At 40.5% G+C, this 20028-nt stretch overlaps 1 protein-coding gene across 2 annotated transcripts; it reads right to left on the minus strand.

The window, feature by feature from the left end:
• Positions 1 to 181: 181 nt before the first annotated feature.
• Positions 182 to 14743, minus strand: LOC126383239 (uncharacterized). Of its 2 annotated transcripts, XM_050033738.1 has the most exons (11): positions 14568 to 14743; positions 14052 to 14170; positions 10802 to 10892; positions 9453 to 9891; positions 9200 to 9269; positions 8595 to 8661; positions 6235 to 6382; positions 6011 to 6071; positions 4326 to 4456; positions 4103 to 4192; positions 182 to 874 (listed from the first exon to the last, which is right to left on the minus strand). In XM_050033738.1, exons 1-11 carry the CDS (start codon positions 14651 to 14653, stop codon positions 854 to 856), a joined length of 1323 nt encoding a protein of 440 aa, XP_049889695.1. In that variant the 5' UTR covers positions 14654 to 14743; the 3' UTR covers positions 182 to 853. The 2 variants fall into 2 exon arrangements, with proteins under 2 accessions (XP_049889695.1, XP_049889696.1); XM_050033739.1 differs by lacking the exon at positions 14052 to 14170 and having other exon boundaries at positions 14568 to 14705.
• Between the last annotated feature and the right edge of the window lie 5285 nt (positions 14744 to 20028).

Below are 20028 nucleotides of genomic sequence, written 5' to 3' on the forward strand. Positions count from 1 at the left end.
TTGTTTTTGTATTGCAACATGTTGAAATCCAAGCCCACAGTCTCTGTTTTCAGGCCACAGAGTAAGTGAGATGAAATTTCGACTGAAAATGGCAGCACCTGCAAGCTCACGGTAAGCAGTTCCAGGAAACATGAGTGGTAAAGTCAGTTAACTATACAAGAACAAAAGGAAAAAGTGTCTGCAAACTTGTTATGCATAGAAAGTGTTTTATAGTATTTCAGTAACTGCATTGTTTCTAATACAAATACAAAATTAAAACTGAAGGTGGTTAAGAAAAAAAAAAAAGACCGAACAGGCCCAGCCAGTGCTGACAATGCCTTTCATACATGTCACCTATATTTAATGTTTAAATATACTGTTTTGAAATAATTTAATTTTAAATGTACTATATCACACAGATACAATGCTTAAAACATTTGTGTTGTTCTAAATAAAAAAAAAAAGAAAAAGAAACAAGTCGAGTTTTTCAATCTTTTTTTTAACAAATTATAAAAACATTGAATGCAGAAATCTACAAAATTACAAACTTGATATTTTTACGGTGACTGAATGGTGATGACCCGGGAGACCTGCAGCTAACATTAATATGGGAGAAATGTAAAATGACAAACCATGTGTGAACAGATAGAAGTAAATCCATACAGTGTGAACAAACCTTGATTCAAGATGCTTCTGTTTATTCAGACAAATCCTGAATGACACAAACAGTATGTTCTCTTGGCGATATCCTGTACATTAGTGTTGCCACAGCATTAACGTGTGGTTGTGATTGCGGCTTAAGTCCATAGTTCTTCATCTGCAGCAAACAGCGTCTCAGTGTAAACAGTATTTTTGGAGACTTTCAGTGACTTCATCATTCAAACGGGCTGCCACCCTGGAAGAAAACAAACAGTTCTGAAACGTCTGATAGCTGCATCTGCAGAGCTCGATGTTGTCCAAGTGCAGTCCATTTTAATTATCAGTAGCCTTGGAGGGTACTATTAGTACCCTAGTGTGCTAAGTGCTACTAATTATATAGAGTGTACCACCACTGAAGACAAATGCATTACTTAAAGGGACAGTTCAGCCCAAAATCTAAACTACACATTTTTCCACTTACCTGTAGTGCTATTTATCAGTGTCAATTGTTTTGGTGTGAGTTGCCGAGTGTTGGAGATATCAGCAGTAGAGTAGTCTGCCTTCTCTCCAATATAATGGAACTAGATGGCACTTAGCTTGTGGTGCACAAAGTACCAAAAAATACATTTGAAAAACTCAACGGACCTTGTTGTGAACAGTTTCATGTAAGAACTTTTTTCTTTCAACCACCACACAGAAGGACGCGTGCATCAACTTGCAAGCGGCATCCCCCGGGGCTAAAAAATGATGCAGTTCTTTGAATGGCCACTTGAGGCTGGCTCCAAAAGCGAGACAATCCTCATAGACCCCCATGTTAAAATGCCCCAACTGTACAGCAGAAATAAACACGTTAACAGCCACGTACAAAAAACGGTTTTGCGCTGCAGCTTGTCAACAGACGACCACATAAGGTCATGACAGCTGTACGGGGGGTGAATTTTTACACAATTCAATTGTTTATATTTTATTAAGGCTATATGTTACACATAATAAAGGGCAGCTGTTTGAGTGCCAGACTGTTGGCAAATAGTGTCCTTGGCTTCTCAGTCAGATCCACCCATCGCTCCTCCACAGCACAAGCCTCTCGCCCAAATATGGTCACTTCTGGCACCAAAAACCAAGATGGCAACAGCCAAAATGACGAACTCGAGGCCTCAAAGCGGGAGTCCACAAACCAATAGGTGACGTCATGGTAGCTACGTGCATTATTTTTACAGTCTATGATCTACTGCTAGCTCACCTAGCACCACTAAAGCTGAAAACACACCAGTGCTGCCATGGAACAGTGCGTCATGTCGCGCATCAAGTGCCGCCCCTAGTACACACTGGATGCGTCGCGCTGCAGCTTGTCAACAGACGACCACATAAGGTTATTACTACTTTTACTGAAAGATTTGTACCTCTTCTACTTCTGCATTACCATAAAAGAATGTCTGGACAGCCCCTAATTAAACTTGATCTCTCACATGACGAGACAATCTCCAGAGCTATAACTCGTCAGGCAATATCTTTTTGGCCATTGTCTTTATAATGTCAGGACTGTGGGTCGTTTTGCTTGGGATACTAATCAACCTTAAAGGTAGGATCTGGAGGATTTTCAAACAAAACAAAATATAGACATATACAAATGAAATCCTGCTTAATCATCACCTATGGGCTTCTACTCATGTGGTGGTGACTCTGTTTGTAGAGCTCCTGCCCTTTAACTGTATTTTGATGTTTTTGTGAGCTTGGACCGCTTCTGGGCGGAGATTTCCCCAGCCAATGAGAGAGCGCAGGTGCCGTGCCCGAGCGTGCACCAGCGCGAGCCTTGCCTGAACCTCTTCTGTGAAGCCTTTTTCCGTACCTCCGGGCTCCGTACACCCGGGAGAGTTGAGCCTGATAGGAGGGGCCAAATTTGAATGTGTGTTTACAAACAGCAACTGGAAAATCCTCCAGACCCTACCGTTGACAACATGTCTCAATCCATTCTCCGTCACAAACGAAACACAGCAACATCTACAGAGCTCTCTTTATACAGCAGTGGTGAGGAGAGGAGTCAAGCTGCCAAAGGAGCAGTGAAAAAGAGCTGCTACAGGAGCTGGTATGTACAAGCAGAGAGCGAGTGGGAGAAAAATGCATTTAATTCCGGCAGTAGAGAGGCTGAAAAAAGGATAGTGGCGTATAGTGCTGCGGGGTGGCGCCTCCAAGAGCGCTGATGCATGTCTAGCCGCCACTGGTTTGGGGTTGTACATAGAAAATAATAGGGGCATATTTTTTTTCCACGCTGCTTTCGTCGCCGATGTGTTTTGGCCTTGCACTAGCTAACATTACAGCTCAGCCAATGGAGGACACCATTAATGTTAACATCTCGCAATGTCATGAGCTCGAGCCTCTCATTCCTTCTGCGTGGTGATGCGGTTGGCAGGTGTAGTTCGGAGGAAAGAAAATAGTTCCTACATGAAACTGCTCACAACAAGGGCTGTGGATTATCTTGAGCAACCAAATCCTGATTTCTGTAAAGAGACATTACTGTTGAGTTTTTGAAATTAATTTTTTTGGCACTTTGAGCACTACAAGTTCCATTACATTGGAGAGAAAGCAGACATCTCTACGGCTGACATCTCCACTCTGCAACTCACGATAAATCAATCTAGATTATTAAATAACACCACAGAGAGGGGGAATAAATATGTATTTTTGATTTTGGGGTGAAATGTCCCTTTAAGACAGGCACACAAATGCCAGATGTTTCCTTCCATTACCCCCACAGATTTCTGCTGGGAAAAATAACTGTGGGAACTAGCCTTCATCCTTTTATAGTCATTTATTTGATACTTGTATAATTTCCCACTACTTTTATATCGCACTTCTGTACATATTTGACTTGGGTTGTACAAAAAAAGAATTAAGTATCTGATCTTTTAATGCTGCATGTGACTGGCCACAGGCTGCAAACCCTTTCTCCCCCATTTGGAATAACTTTTCATTTGCATTGGTAAATACAGCCAATCAATAACCAGTTTACTTGGTTTCTTTTAGTTGTTTGTACTGAATTGCAAATAACTGACTTTGTTCCTTTAAATTAATAATTTGTGCCGACATAAAACCAAACTAAGATCTGAAATGACATTATACACATTAGCTGATGACTGTTAGAGATAGCATGTTGTGTTACTTGGCCAAAAATTAAAATATGCCCATGTTTGGTGATTCCAAAACACAATAAAATTGAACTGTGTCCAAGCAGTCCCTAGTTCAAGTGCCATGTAAAAAATGGAATTAAAGCGATAATGCTATTAACTTCAGGGAATTAATTATGTCATTCATGATATATTACATAAGAGAATTAACTGCTAAATTGAGGGAACCAATAAGTACACTGAGTGTGCAAATTTATAATTTACGGAAATATTTTTTTGACAGATGTTCCTCCCTGTATTTTCTATGCTCTGTTCTTTTGATGTGTTTGAAAACGTCTGAAATGTTCACTATTGCAAAATACCTTCAGGAAGTGTTCAAACTGAGGTTTCAGCATCTTCATCATGGTGTCTGCTTTGTCGAGGCAAGAGTGTCTCTGCCGCACCTGAAACTCCTTCAGGAAATCACACATTCGTCACCAGTTGTGAATCATCTCTTCCAGGGTAAATGTTGAATTTACAAAAAATGAAAACAGAGATTTGAAACTTCAAGAAACGGATTGTTGCGCTATTTTACAGCAGTGTTACCTTTGTGTTGGAGAGGTGCTCCTGAGAGGTAATGTGAGTCTGCACTGACGATGCAGATGTGGGTACGAAGACACTGCAAGCCGCACAGTGGAACATTTCGACCTTTGTCATGTGGTCATTTTCCTGCAGAGCTGAAAAAAACAAAGATCAGACTGCATTTAGGCTTTGTTTGTCTGAAAACAGAAGATACCGATAATAAGACAGCGCATGTCTTTCTTGGTTTTTGACAAAGGGTGCATCCCAAGTCTGGTATTTGATATCTCCTCACTCAGACTAGAGGTCGCTCTGGTGTGCCATCCTGAAGGCCATCTTAAAGGTCTTATTTCTTCTCTGAGGAGTGATGAGCGAGTGCACATGAGAGCAGCTTTTGCGGAAGTCTTTTACTGGCCGATGTGCCTCCCTATTTGATGTCAGTTATTGATCGCATGCTGCGGCTGATGGTATTGATTTGATACCTCACAACACCTCTGGAGTTTCATACCAGAGTGAAGACAGATTGATCTCAACTGTATCACTCCCAAGTTTGATATTTTGTTTTCTGATTCATCATCCAGTTGAAAACCTGAACAAAAACAACTTTACTTATCAGAGATTTTCCTTTTTATGACGTTATTTACGCCATTAACCTTAATTATGGGTACAATTAAAGTCAGAGAGTCTGTCTGTCAGCAAGAAACACTTTTTACATCATTAATCATCATTTCCATTCAGTCACACGTGAGGCTTTTAATGCCTGAGCATCTGGTTTGATGAGTTACATAATTTCACTTTTCCCTGAAACATTTAGCCTGAAAAATAATTTCCAGTGTTCAAAAGACAACATAAGTATATTCTGGGTTACTAAATAAAGAATTCACAAACAGAATATTAATAAATTTGGATAATTAATACATAATATAAATGTATTTTGCCTGTAGGAATGGTTCCTGTGCCTCTGAGCAGGTGTTGGTTTAACAGGTAACAAGCTACAGAGAGCACACTGCTGCCCTGACCCTGATAACTGTGTCTCCCCATTAGTGTTGGCACAGTGCACATGTGCAGACACAGACTCCATCAAAGGTTTCTACGGCTGTTAAAGCCGCCTGACAGCTGATCCAGCTATGATCAGTTGCTGCTGCCATCATCAAAATCAGACGTAGCCTTAAGTGATGGGTCAGAGGAAAGGATGTTTCATTTCTCTAAAAACGTATTTCCTTGTTTCCTCTCTCCTTGCATGTTTTCCCTGAGTCTCTCCATGCATCCCCAGTAGGAGTGGGCAAGCTGTGAGCCTCACGTAGGTTTACATTACCAAAGGTTTATGACAAAATCACCTGACGACACTGACTCCCGTGTGTGCACGGTGAGAGAGGAGAGGGAGAGACACTGTGCTGCTGCCAGAGGAGCCGCTGAATGAGTTCCCTCTGAGTGGTAAGTCACTAAAAGAGTCTGAGAAGTCCGGGGCTATTCATAAAACATTCAGGACGCCACCGTTTATTCCACACTACTGAAGCTGCTGCTCATTTTGGAACCACCGCGGAGTCTGTAATAATTTTGCTTTCAGCCATGCTTGTTGTTGCCATGGGTAACATTGTGACGTCAATATGTCAACAAGTTGAAATATCGCCAGTATCACGATATGAATTTTTCAGATCATATTAAAAAGTAATACCAGTAAGGAGACTTGGGGTGCACCCAAAGTTATTTACCTTTAAGTGCACTGTCCTCTATAGCTCGGCTGCACTGATGGCTTTTATACAGCATGACTTCCTAAAGACATAAAAACAAACTTGTTTTGACATTTTACGTTAAATTTAGGCTTAAAACAAAGAACTGGTGGAAAGAAGTAGAACACTGCTGCACAAACTGAGAATTCAACCCAGAAATGTTCAGCAGAATGTACAGTATTTAACCATACTATGTATTATCTGACCTGTAGGAAGGCTATAGTCAGATCATCATAATCGTTGTGCTGCTGGATGTACTCCAGCGTGTCCCAGTGAATCTTGCTCTCCAGGTGATCCTCCAGCTCCCGACCGTTGGCTAACTCTACGTCACAAAGGTCACAGGCGATTGGGCTCCTAAAAGAAAAATATTAAGACATTCATTTTTAAACGAAAACTTAAAACCTTTTTGATTAGGAATGGCTTAGACCAGTGGTTCCAAACTGGTCCAGCCACAGGGTCCAGATTTCTCCATAGTCATTAGTTCAAGGTCCACACAGTTTAATATATTCAGTGTCATACTTGCGTTTGGCCGTGTCTCAAGCTAGTTTGCTGTCTCTGTCAAGTAGCTATCTGTTAGTCACTCACTCTACAGCAGGAAACAGAACTTCAAAAGAAAAAACCTGTGCTGAAAATTCACTTTATTTCAAAATAAAGTGCGTTTTTTTACAAACCTGACATGTTGGAGAGTCACTGGCGGTTCATTCAGAATGGACCTGCGACCCACCAGTTGGGAAGCACTGGCTTAGAGTCATTATTTACATTATTTTATTCACTTATTTTATTGTATTTATATTTTGAAATGTTATTCTATTTTATTTTATGTTATTTTATTCTATATTTTTATCCTTTTTTTCTATTTCATTTGTTTGTTTTGTCCTTACAATCTATTTTATCTGGTTTTTAGTCTAGCTTTGAACTATTTCATCATCTTATTATTGTTTTTAAATCTATTTTATTGTATTTTATTGTCATAATTTTTGTTCTTGTTATATCTCGTTCTTTAATCTAGCCCTGTACGGAGTTTGCATGTTCTCCTCGTGTCAGCGTGGGTTTTCTCAGGGTACTCCAGCTTCCTCCCACAGTTCAAAAACATGCAGGTTAACTGGTGACTTTAAATTGTCCGTAACTGTGAATGTGAGTGTGAATGGTTGTCTGTCTCTATGTGTCAGCCCTGTGATAGTCTGGTGACCTGTCCAGGGTGTACCCTGCCTCTCACCCAGTGTCCATATTAGGTTATAAATCTTTATTCAAAACAAACCCCCATTGAGCCAACAAGACTCGATCAGTCGTCCATCAGTTCAGCAGAGCTCTGACATCATAATAAGTGCTGCTTTGTTGGAGTGTTAGTTGAAGCTTAAGTGGCTAACATCTGTAGGATCTAAACAAGGAGTTGGCAAAGTTTTAAAGCAGTTGGTACGACATGTTATCAGTATCAACGCTCACTCTGTTCTCTCCGTCTCACCTTGTTCCTTCACCTCATGTTTACACTGCATCACAATGTGTTTATAGCTGCAGTGGCATGCCCACATTTTTTACTGACATATTTTAGTTACAAAAAGACTGAGCTGTCAAGCACATTCGCGCAAGACAAGTGGAGTTTATTTAATTTGGCCAATTAGATTAACATATTAGCTGATGACAGCTAATAAGAGAGTTAGTGTGCTATAGATCAATTAATTTCCCTTCATTTCCTCAATCAGCTAACATTAGCACTGTTTATTCCCAGCAAAACGACACTTAATTTCCCAGATGATCCACTTTGTCTGAAGCAATCTGTCGACAGCGTCCACACACATTACACAAGAGAACCATGAAAGAACTAGTGTTAGGTTACTGAGTGCCAGTTGAAAAAATACTAAATATAATTTTGTTTGCCTACAAAAAGTATGTGGTGGTCACAAAAAATGAATTTCAGTATGCAAAATGTTTGGGTTGAACATTACAGACGGATATCAAACAACTTCCAACAAACTTATTTTAACAAATAAACACAAATTATTAAAAGCATTCATGATTTTTGTTAATTTAATATATTATTACTTTGTTGTTGAAATGGCATTACAGTTGGTGATGAGCACATTATGACTTGTACAGGATATGAAACTCGAACTTTAGGATTTGACTCAGGACTTCCCTGTCCTGACCACAGACTGTAAAATAATAGACGTAGCTGCTGTGACGTCACTCATTGGTTTTTTAAGCTCTCATTTTGAAATTTCGAGTTTGGGATTACGTCTGTCGCCATCTTGGTTTTTTTTTGGAGCCATAAGTGACCATATTTGGGCGTGAGGATGGCACTGTGCAGGAGCGAGGGGTGGATCTGACTGAGGAGCCAAGGACACTATCAGCAGACAGCCTGTCACTCAAAGCAGCCCGCTCTTAAGTATGTGTAACTTTACGCCTTAATAAAATGTAAACCAGTGAATTATATAAAAATGCCCGAGTCATAGCTCTGGAGACAAAATGAAAATGTTAACATGTGTATTGCTATGGCCAGTGAGTCTAATATGAAAACTCTACATCTAACATCTTCAACCAATTGGGCATCAATATCCTTGGTTCTTACTCGTTCATTATTATATTCATGCTCCTGTTTCTTGGCCCCTCTGTGGAAGGTGTGATTTGGTCCAGTCCTGTAGAACAACATTTTACACAGAATTATTATTGTTATTAAGTTAACAGAGGAAACACATGTACACATGGAAAAAACTCTCTGCTTCACTCATTCAAAAGCGATTACTGGGTTACCAAAATATACTTTAAATTTGTTATCTCCTACATTTATTTCTCCTATACTTAAAGAAGTAGTGTGTAGGATTTAGTGGCATCTAGTGGTGAGGTTGCAGACTGCAACCAACTGAAACTTCTCTTGTGTGCCAAGCAAGGTGGCCGGCACGAAAAACGCATATGGACCTTTTAGAGCCAGTGATTGGTTTGTCCGCTCTGGGCTACTGTAGAAACAATATGCAGGACTCAGTGGAAGAGGATCCGCTCTGTATGTAAATATAAACGGCTCATTCTGAGGTAACAAAAACACGAGGAATCTTAGTTTCAGGCACTACTAAAAAACATTTACGTTAAGAAAATTATATTTAATTTCTACCAATATTTCCATTAAATCCTACACACTGAACCTTTCATTTGAAATGGTGGGACATTACAGTAATTTACCTGTTCCCATGTATTCCAATGGACGCTGATAGTCCCGCCTGGGTGGGGATAATCTAACAGTAGTGGCCATCTACAGAGGAGAGAATGGGCTCTAATTGGTGCCAAGTATCACAGTGTCATCACTGCAAATTAATAAATATGTACGACAAATATATCCTGTATTCTGTTTAAGTCTTCAACTCAAGACTGTATATAACCACAGAATAAATACTGTATAAATATTTACATTTATAAATCAAACTTTCAGTCGTACCTCTCTCCAGTATTCAGGGATTATCCTCTCCTCTCCATTGGTCCTCTGTCCTCCATAAGATGCAGGAAACCGTTGGGTGGAGGAGCCAGGAATATGCCTGTCAGGGCTACAGTCCCTGTGGTTGAGAACTGGTATGTCAAGTGATTCAGTGTTGGGGCTATAAGCACGTCGTTCAGGCAGTCTATGACCTGGACTGAGACTCCGCCTCTCAGTGTGTCTGGATTCAGGGCTAAAGTCACGTCTGCCGAGGGGTTTGCTCACTGACTCAGAGTAGTTTGTGCCCCAGCGGCGTTTTTTACTGGAGCCTCTACCTGGAGACAAACGCTCACGTTCCAGGCTGTTATCATGATCAGGTGGGGATTGACTATGGTTTTGGGACTGTAGCGTCTCTTCGTCAGAGTCTGTCGAGACAGGGTCATAAGGATCATAAATCTCAGGCCTGAGGGAGATGGAAGAGAGATTAGTGTTTACTATTATACAGATCATCTGTAGGAACATAATACCATCAAAGGGAGAGTTCGGATTTTTGAAGTGGGGTTGTATGAGGTACTTTATAGTCAGTAACTAAGCAGTGTACTGCTGTGGACGGGGGCAGCAGCAAAACCTATTTAACTGACCAATCGAGGCAGTGGTAGATCAGCAGCTCCTGTGTTCTGCAACATAAAATTACTGATTTTGGTCAGTGAGTTTGGTGGCTTTGACAAGAGCATGGATAAGTTTCAGTTTCATCTCCATTCTCTGTCAGAAAGGGCTCTCTAACGGCGAGGTAAAGCGGTGAAAAAATCCAAAAATTAGCAAGAATTTAAAGTGATATTGATTTTTTTAGGTGGCTTAAATGTTTTGTTGCTGCCTCTGTCCAAAGCAGTACATGGCTTAGCTTCTGTGTCAGTACACCTGCCTGCTTCTCCAAACTGGGGGTGCCATCTACAGTATGTCATCAACTATGGATACCTCATACGACCCCACTTCAAAAGATCCGAACTGTCCCTTTAAGCACTGAATGCTCACACATACGATAAATGTGCCAAGAAACTACATGAACTGTGGGGAAAAAGGAAAAACAGAAATTCTGGAATGAGTTAAAACTACTAAGAGGCTGTGCACATTTAGTGACATTTGTTTTAGCACTCAGTGAAGCACTGCATCTCCTGCCACCTGCACTTTTACCTCAAGGGGCCACCTGGAATAATATATAACGAGGTCACCTTCAGACAGCCCATACACTTCAAGTCACCACATGACAAAGTTAACGGCTCAAATGTGGGATGTCATTGGAGTGTGACTGTAAGACATCTCACTTTCTACTTGACACTTTGTCGATATACTGTACACATCACTGACTGGCTTACCTTTCTGAACTGCCAGGGCTCATTTCCAGAGAGTCATCTTCGTCTCCTAATGGTTTGAATGAAGACTTCCATTTAGTAGCAGAGGATTTCCCTGTGTAATACAAAAGGTAAATAACATTAAGACAACTTATTTAAACAGACTGGACGGATTCAGATATGTAATGTATACCTACAGCTAACAGTGAACTGAAGCAAGGTGTGTTTGGTTCATTTCTGTTGACTTTTTTCACTTTCACAACTCAGAGAAAGCTTAAGGCAGAGATTGCTTTTCACTGAAATCTGTATAGAATCAATACTGATCCCCATACTTTTGAAACTTGCGCCAGTTATAAGAAATCCATCAAAGTGACATCTGCATTAATGTTGGCCAATGTTACATTCAGGGTGTCTACAGGTATTAGACACTTAAACTGAATGCTTTTAAAGAGCCGTAACGCCTTGGGTTTGGTTGCTACCTGTGGCCCTTTGCTGCATATCATCCCCTCTCTCTTCCCCTTTCATGCTCATCCTGTCAGGTATCTCATAAAGGCAAAAAAGCCATAAAAATAATCTTTACAAAAATGTAAGACAGATATTTGGACATACAATATTTTTCTTATTCACTCCTTGCAAGTATAAAGGTAATTAGTATACATGTCTTCCCTAGCAGAGGTAAGGTTTATGTAGGAATATGGTTCTTAGAGTGAGTTAGATCAATCTAAATTTTGCCAGAAGGTAAGTACAAGTATACAGTAAAAAGACAGTAGGTTCAGTGGCAGGATTAAATATTTGTTTATTTCTCTTTTGAGAAGAGATCTAAACTATTGATTTGGAGCCCACAGTGTGCAGACTTACTTTGTGCTCTGCAGTGAGGTTTTTTTTCGTCTTGTACATGAGTATTTTTGCTTGGATGAACGCACACTTGGTCCCTCTTCTGAGGTGTTTAGATTTTTAACATGAGAAATGTTAGAGCTCAACTCATTTTGGCAAAAAGAAATTAAAAGATGGATAAATGAAATTGGATAAAACGTTTGTGGCAACTAAGACCTCACACGTTCAAATTTAAGAATGACTTTTAAAGCCTGATATTTATAAAATTGAATTTAAGAGGAGTCAGTTGAGGTGGTTTGTGCCCATTAGAGGTGTTCTGGGCACGTCCCACTGGTAGGAAGCCCAGGGGTAGACCCAGAACACACTGGAGGGATTACGTATCTTCTAGCCTGGGAACACCTTGGGGTCCCCCAAGAGGAGCTGGAAAGCGTTGCTGGGGAGAGGGACATCTGGGGTTCTTTGCTTGGCCTGCTGCCCCTGAGACCCGGCCCCGGATAAGCAAATGAAAATGGATGGAATTTAAGACATCTGTCGACTTTTTAAAGCGTTTTAGTGCAGACTGAATTTTTTCACGGATTATCTTTCAACAACGATGTCACTTGACAAAAGATAATACGGGCTGAGGCAATGCAGGGGCCATGGTGTTAAGGTGCGATGGTTTGAGTACATCCTCCACCTCATTTCCTGTCATCTATATAGTAGTTACTGTTTAATAAAGGCATAAAATGCCCCACAAAATATAAAAACGATGTTTACTGTAATGAGTTATTGTTTGTAAAAGGATGTTCCCATCATACAGTAATCAAATCATGGAAGGATGCACAGCCCATCAGTATCAGCAGATAGAGACTTTAAAATAGATTATCAGTATCAACCTGATTGAACATTTCTGCCAATAAGATGATGCTTACATTATCCATCCATCCATTTTCTAACCACTTATCCTCTTGAGGGTCGCGGGGGGGCTGGAGCCTATCCCAGCTGACATTGGGCGAGAGGCAGGGTACACCCTGGACAGGTCGCCAGACTATCACAGGGCTAACACACAACCATTCACACTCACATTCACACCTACGGACAATTTAGAGTCACCAATTAACCTGCATGTCTTTGGACTGTGGGAGGAAGCTGGAGTACTCAGAGAAAACCCACGCTGACATGAGGAGAACATGCAAACTCTGCACAGAAGGGCTCCGACACGCGGGATCGAACCAGGAGCCCTCTTGCTGAGTTGACAGTGCTAACCACCACACCACCGTGCCGCCGCTTACATTATGCAACTTTAATTAGTTAAAATAGGTCACATTTGTCCTGGTTATGGCTGTTGTCAGGACTGCATCAGGGAGAACATCATCTCAGATGGTTAAAGTAGGATGTATATTACAATTTTGTTTGAAAATGTTAAATAGAAAATAAACATAGCATGTTTTACATGAACATTAGTTGTAGCAGTTTTCTTATTTTGTCCAGTGAATGTGTACATTGTGTTGTGGGGACACACATGCATGAGTAACATGAAGCCATTGGTTATATTACAGAAAAGAGCAGTAAGAATTATTCATAAAGTAGATCCAAGAGAACACACCAACAGACTGTTGATCAAGTCAGGACACCTGTAACTTAGAGACTTAGTTGAGTTGTGGACACTTATAATCATATATGAAGCAAAATGCAGAGTGTTACCTTTTTACAAAAGTTGTTTGTTTTTATTTCAGAGGACGACGAGCATCAAAGAAAATTTCACTTTAAGCACCAGTTTGCACGGACTACATTAAAACAGATATGTACTTCAGTGGTGGGCGGTAAACTGTGGAATTCTCTACAGGGTTGTCTAAATATTTTTCAGTTTAAGAAAATGTATAAAGAAATAACAATTAGGCTATATGAAGTTGTCGTGTAGGAGCTGTTCCCTTGTTGAAGGGGACATTGTGTATTCTTCTCTGTTTATTTATTTATTTATTTTTCTGAAGTTACTCTAAGTACTGGTTATTAACTGTCACTGACAGGCCATCTATTCATTCTGATCATTTGTATTTTAAGAGAGGGACTGGTGAAATAATACTGTTTTCTTCTCTCTGCTTCTTTTCAGTCATGGAATATTTATTTTTTTATTTGATAGGGACGATGCAATTTAACATAGTACCAATACAGAGCATGGGACTATGTGTCGCATAGAGAGTTTATAGCTATTGCCAATTTTCAATTTTTGTCCCTAGTTGGGCTTTTAGACCTAAAATGTTTTTAATATATACAGTTTAGATGTGCATCCCTAAAATCAGGGAAGTAGACATGCATGACTTACTAAGTGATCAGTTGTGATGTTAAATCCAAGTAATTTGGAGTAAATGAGCTCAGACTTGCAAAACCTTTGCTGTGGTCTTTCATGGTGTTGATGCAGTGTGCCTCTATTTATGTGCGCTTTAATGTCCACAAGATTTACCTGCAGGTTTCTGTTTTTTGTGTGTCGGAGCTGCCAAGTCAGGTGTCCTGATGTTTGACTTGTCTGCTGCTAGCTTCATTGGGATATGTATCATAGCCTCTCTGAAGTCATGGGGTATCCTGTTCATCCCAGAAAACAGGAGGGGGGGGGGGGGGGGGGGTGATATAACAGTGCAATAATATTAACTGAGTCAATACAATAAAAAATAGCAAGGCAGGCTGAAGGCAATGTGGTCTTTTATCAATGCTAATATCAACAAATCAGGCAAACAAACTTAGCTAGCTTAGCTGTTAGCTTTAGCTACATAGCTACAGTTGGCTGCTAATAATGTTTGGGGTAGCGACAGTCTAACGACATGTACCCTCAGTATCCAGTCGGCAAAAACACACTGTTATAATCTAATCCAACGGGCACTTTACTCGACGCTGTTAATCTGAAACTTTCTCAAACAGATTAACGTTCAACACTTTAGCTAACGTTTCGTGTTTTTCGGACTGAGGCACTGAGCTAATTTACCTTCCAGGCGGCTGTTGTTGTTGTTTGTACACTGGAGCAGCTGCTCTGGGTTTAATGAAAGGTGGGTTGAACGAAGGACGCATCATTTTGTTGGTTAATAACGGTTTACATTATCAGTTGGCATGTGAGACAAGTGATGCTAGTTCATCTTCTTCTTCTGTAGGGTGTCATGGCGGTTTGCATCGCATTTCCGCCACCTACTGGATTGTAACAGTATCGCATCGCAAACTATTTATTGCAGGGGCGTCAAACTCATTTTAGTTTATGGGCCACATACAGTTGAAACCATTGCATAATTCAGTTCAATCCACTTCAGTTCATTTTATTGTCATTGTAAATAAATACAACGAAATTTAATGCACAGAACAAAACATAACTTATTATAAGAGTAATAAATCCACAGGGTGGCGACCCCATGTTATTCATTTGGGCTGAGCCCGACCAGGCCCCATGGCCCAAGGCCTGGCCACCAGACGGCGAGCTCCCCCGCATGTCTGGCTCCAGAGGGGGGCCCCGGTGTCCCCATACCGGGCAAGGTACTCATTCCCTGAAGTTGCTGTGTCATCGAGGTCATTTGAGCCGCTGCTCCTTCTTGTCGAAAGGGGTCAGTTGAGGTGGTTCGGGTATCTGATCAGAATGCCTCCTGGGTGCCTCCTGCTGGTGGTGTTTCAGGCACATCCCACTGGTAGGAGGCCCAGACCCAGAACACGCTGGAGGGATTACGTATCTCATCTGGCCTGGGAAAGCCCTGTGGTCCCCCAGGAGGAGCTGGAAAGCGTTGCTGGGGAGAGGGACATCTGAGGTGCTTTGCTTGGCCTGCTGCCCCCGTGACCTGGCCCCAGATAAGTGGATGAAAATGGATGGATGGATAAGATATCACTCATTCATACACTAAACACACACACACGCACGGACACGTAATGCACACACAAGCAGTGCCAACATATGCTGTTTGCATGCTGTGTGATTGGAGTGCAGTGTTCAGTGTAGTAATGGCTTAGGGGTAAAAACTGTTCAACAGTCAGCTGGTGCGTGTTTTAATTATCCGATTACGTTTCCCTGAGGGCAGTAGGTCAAATAGATGATGGGCAGAGTGAGATGAGTCCTTCAGCATGTTTGTTGTTTTCTGGAGGCAGCGGGAGGTGAAAATGTCTTCCAGGGCAGGTAGGTGAGTGTTTTTTTCTGTGCAGCTTTTATCACTCTCGACAGGGCCTTCTTGTCAGCTGCAGAGCTGCTGATGTACCACACCAGGAGGCCATGAGCCAGGACACTTTCCACAGAGCAGTGATGGAAGGACAGCAGCAGAGGTTGTGACAGGCTGGTCTTCCTGAGAGCTCTCAGAAAGTGTAATTGGCGCTGTGGCTTCCTGATCACACAGTTCATGTTGTGTGCCCATGTGAGGTCCTCTGACATATGTGTGCCCAGGACCTTTGCAAACTAAACCATTTTGCACCTATAAGAAATAAGAGGGGCCTAAGAGCGCTTTCACTATGTTCTTAATACAAAGTTCAGTCTTTTAACTGATCTACAAGTCTAATTTTATTTGTCATGGCAATGATTACTTAGAAATGAAAAAAATGCAATCAAAAACAAACTTTAATTTCAGGCTTTTCAAGGCCCCCACTCTCTGCTCTGCTTAATCAGTCCCACTTTTCCCTCCACTACGACGCCCTTGCCGTCCATGAAAATATTCTGATCAGCTCCATTTCTTCTCTGCTCCGGTTCCTCTTGTACTGCCACCATTTAGTGGCAATTCCTTTTCTGCTGTGATCATACTGACTTTCACTTCTGAACTTCTCTGTGGTTACTGTGCTGACTCTGCACTGATGCTAGTTCATCTACAACCACAGACTGTATACAGCACTCAACTTGTGGCCTGCCGACCATTTTCTAACACCAGTTTTGAGGCATTCAAGCTCCGGTAAAATTTCTGTGATGATGGAGGGTAATTAGGGACAAGAGCACTCTTATTTACAGTGTTCAGGTGATTTGCTAAACACAGTATAGATTTGTGATATGCCAGTTCTTTTGGCATATCTGGCACTCAACTTTTTGGGGGTCATCTTTGCAATTTTTGAAAATACACACTTGACTTTTCGACATCTTGCTATATCGTCTCTGTAAGCCAGTCACAGGTGGTCAAACTGTCCCAGTGTCAGTGGCACTGGACTGCTGGGAACTGACATGAGATGACAATGAGTTGGAGTCACAAAACTAGGCCTATCACTAAGTTTAAATGTTTGAGAATAACTAATAATAATTAAAGTAAAGAAAAAAAGTGCATTCGAGTACTGATTTGGACATTGATTACCATTACAGTGATTGAAGCATTAAAGCATTCAGGTCAGCCCTCATGTCAGGGGAGGATCTGGGGTCCAGGCTAAGCCCTAAATGTACTCAAATCCTAGAAATGCCCCTGTATTCACAGAGCTGCTTTAAATTACCCTGTTTATTCATTTTATCTGATATGTTACTAATGTTTGTTCACTGACTGGCCCCTGGCCTCCTGTCGTTTTGCAAAGGTGGCCCCTGGGCAAAGCAAGTTGAATGTCCCTGGTGTACAGTCTATGCCAACATCCGGCTGGTTAGCAGATACCTAAATGTACTGATAGATGGCAGCACACTGCGTCACATGGTGGACCTGCTCCTGTACTCTTTAACCAAGAGTGTCAGATGCATCACTAAATGGATTTGTTCATGGTAGTTATGTTTTTATGGTTAGTAATAAAAGTGTCAGAGAAAACTGAAAAAGATACAGACTAAGGTCAGATTAACATGCCACCGTACTTCCCTTTCTCTGTGCGTTATGGGCTGATTAAGTGCAATTTTTTCCCCACTGGACATGAACCATATATGGAAGCGTAATGCACTCTCATTAAATTAATTAGATTATTATCTGGTTAATTTAGAAAAACAAGAGCAGATTTTTTTGTCTGAAAACTATTCTCATAACCCCCAAGATCATAAAATAATAACGTTTTTAGTTCAGAAAGAAGATTCCTTTCCCATGAAAACTGTAACTTGGAGAAAAAAAGAGCAGATGTTTTAAATGAATTTCCTTTAAATTCTGAGAAAATAATGTTATTCATTTATAGAAACAAGAGCAGATTTTTTTAATGAAACCTTTTTCTAATTCTGAGATAAATAATATGTAGATAATGTTATTAATTTAGAGATATTAATCATGTTGATTCAGAAAAACAGAGCATTTTTTTCTCAAGTGAATGCATCACACTTCTGTAACTATACATGTAAGCACAAATGTAAAAATAAGTAAAAGAATAAAAGAAAATTAAAGAAAAAGTTCTTGAAACTACATTTTTGACACAGGGTCCCTCTCTGAGACAGATTTTTGGGTAATAAAACGTGATGACCCTGAGTGATCTGCATTCCTACAAACAAATTTTTAATCACAACTCGTTGACAGATGTAAGTCTGAGGCTTTCCAGGTTCCTGAAGGAGGACTCAAATGCCCCAGATTCTGCATGTTTCTGTTTGTTTGTTAATGTTATTGAATGCAAATCTTTTGAAATATGTACCACTCAAGTACATTATTAAATTATATGATCAGGGCCTTGAGGTTGTTCTGCATTATTACCTGCCTTGTCTGCCTATGTGCATCCTGTTTATCCCTAAATAGATGTGTGGTTAACTAAATAATCACAAACAGAAGGTCTGTAGGAGCTCGCAGCTTTTTTTCAACCCCCTCCCAGTGGATTAATCTGGCCGTGAACAACATAAAAGTTGCATTAATTCTGGTTTTGCTGACTCTGGCACAACTTTGGAAGCCTTTGCAAGTGATGTAGGTCTCATTTATGCTCAGTTATACAGTAGTTGTATTTATAGTGACTTAATGATGAAGAAGACACCTTTATGATACAATTTGTGAAAGAAAAACTTCTAAAAGTATAATTTAATACAGAGAATAATCTGCAGAGAAGAGCAGTGTTTGCTCAGATGTGATTAAATCTAAACAAAGTGAATGAGTGTAACAGAATGAGCAGCAGTTATGTGCTGACGCAGGATAGGATATCTCAAGGACAGGTACATCATGAGGTAAAGTCTCAGATAAGTGCCCTTATTCACAGCATTACTGCAAGGCCGTCCATTAAACCGCTGAACAGAAGGCTACATACATGCACAACACGCATGACCTCTATGACCTCCATAACATGGACACAGAAACAGTGAACCTATTGTTTCCTCTTGGACTCATTCGCTCACACAGCGTTACTGGTTTGCAGAGGACCATTAGGTTCCCAATAAAAGACAACACATATACTGGAGAACTGGATGGGATTATAGAATTATGGCAGACACATGTTCTGTCGGATCACATGGATGGATGAACACGAGACATCTTCATCAAATTAATAGTAGACACCAGGTGAGAGAGATTATGGATTATGTGGGTTAAACCTCATAAACCAGAGGACATGTCAAGACTACAGCTTCTATACCATAACTGATCCGTAAACACATCATGTGGACTGATTTGCCTGAGTTTCTACAACTTTAAAATAGTTAATTGTGGGATCATCCTAATAATTGTGAATCACAGAGGTCAGTGTGGCTTAGTCTACAATCTGGCTGCGTTTCATCAGTCATTCAACATGCCCTCTTTAACTTCCCTATCGTTCCATTTGTCTAACACTGAAGTGAACTTGGTGAGATCGACCATCGGAGGGCCGAGAAAGTGGGTCAACAACGCTGGTCACTCCAGAAGTCTATATCACCCACAGTGCATTGCAATTATGCATTTGATGCAAGCAAAAAAAAATCCATAGTTGGGTGGCAGTGATGTACGTAACACTCCAGTTGTTTACCATTGAAGGAGAAGACAAATAAATTGGGAAACAAATTTATTAACCTTTAAATATATTTTAAAAATCCAATTTGACTTGCTTTTTAGTTCCAGTTTGTGTAATATACTGTACCTTAGATTTCTGTGTAGGGAGGCTTACATGTGTATAGGTCCACTAGCTAGCAGATAACTTCTTAATAAAATCACATTGCTCGCTTGATATTTAACTGAAAAATGTCTTATAACTAACTGCAGTTAATATTTACTTAGATTGTTGTACGGTGCAGCTTTTATGATTTCTTTGTACCCAATATTATTTATAAATGCATGGAAAAATTGCTGTTTTGCAAGATATTATGCACCTACATGTATACCAATAATAGTTATGATAATCATGATGCAGATCACAAACAGAAACTTCTAAATCAGATACAGATGCAGCTAGTTACCAAGTGCCTGCTGATGTGTTGTAATTATCCCCAGAAGACGCCTCCACCTCATTGAAATGGGCCTGCAGGTATGACTGATGATTCTAAAGGTCATTATAGGGGAAAGCTAAACTATGGAGCCCCTTAGGGGACATGCACAAAAGCCTTTATTTTGTAAACAGGAAACTAAGGAACTCGCTAGATGTTTTTCATTATGCTAACTCGTCTC

Source organism: Epinephelus moara, chromosome 21 (assembly GCF_006386435.1).
Source record: "Epinephelus moara isolate mb chromosome 21, YSFRI_EMoa_1.0, whole genome shotgun sequence".
Lineage (NCBI taxonomy): Eukaryota > Metazoa > Chordata > Actinopteri > Perciformes > Serranidae > Epinephelus > Epinephelus moara.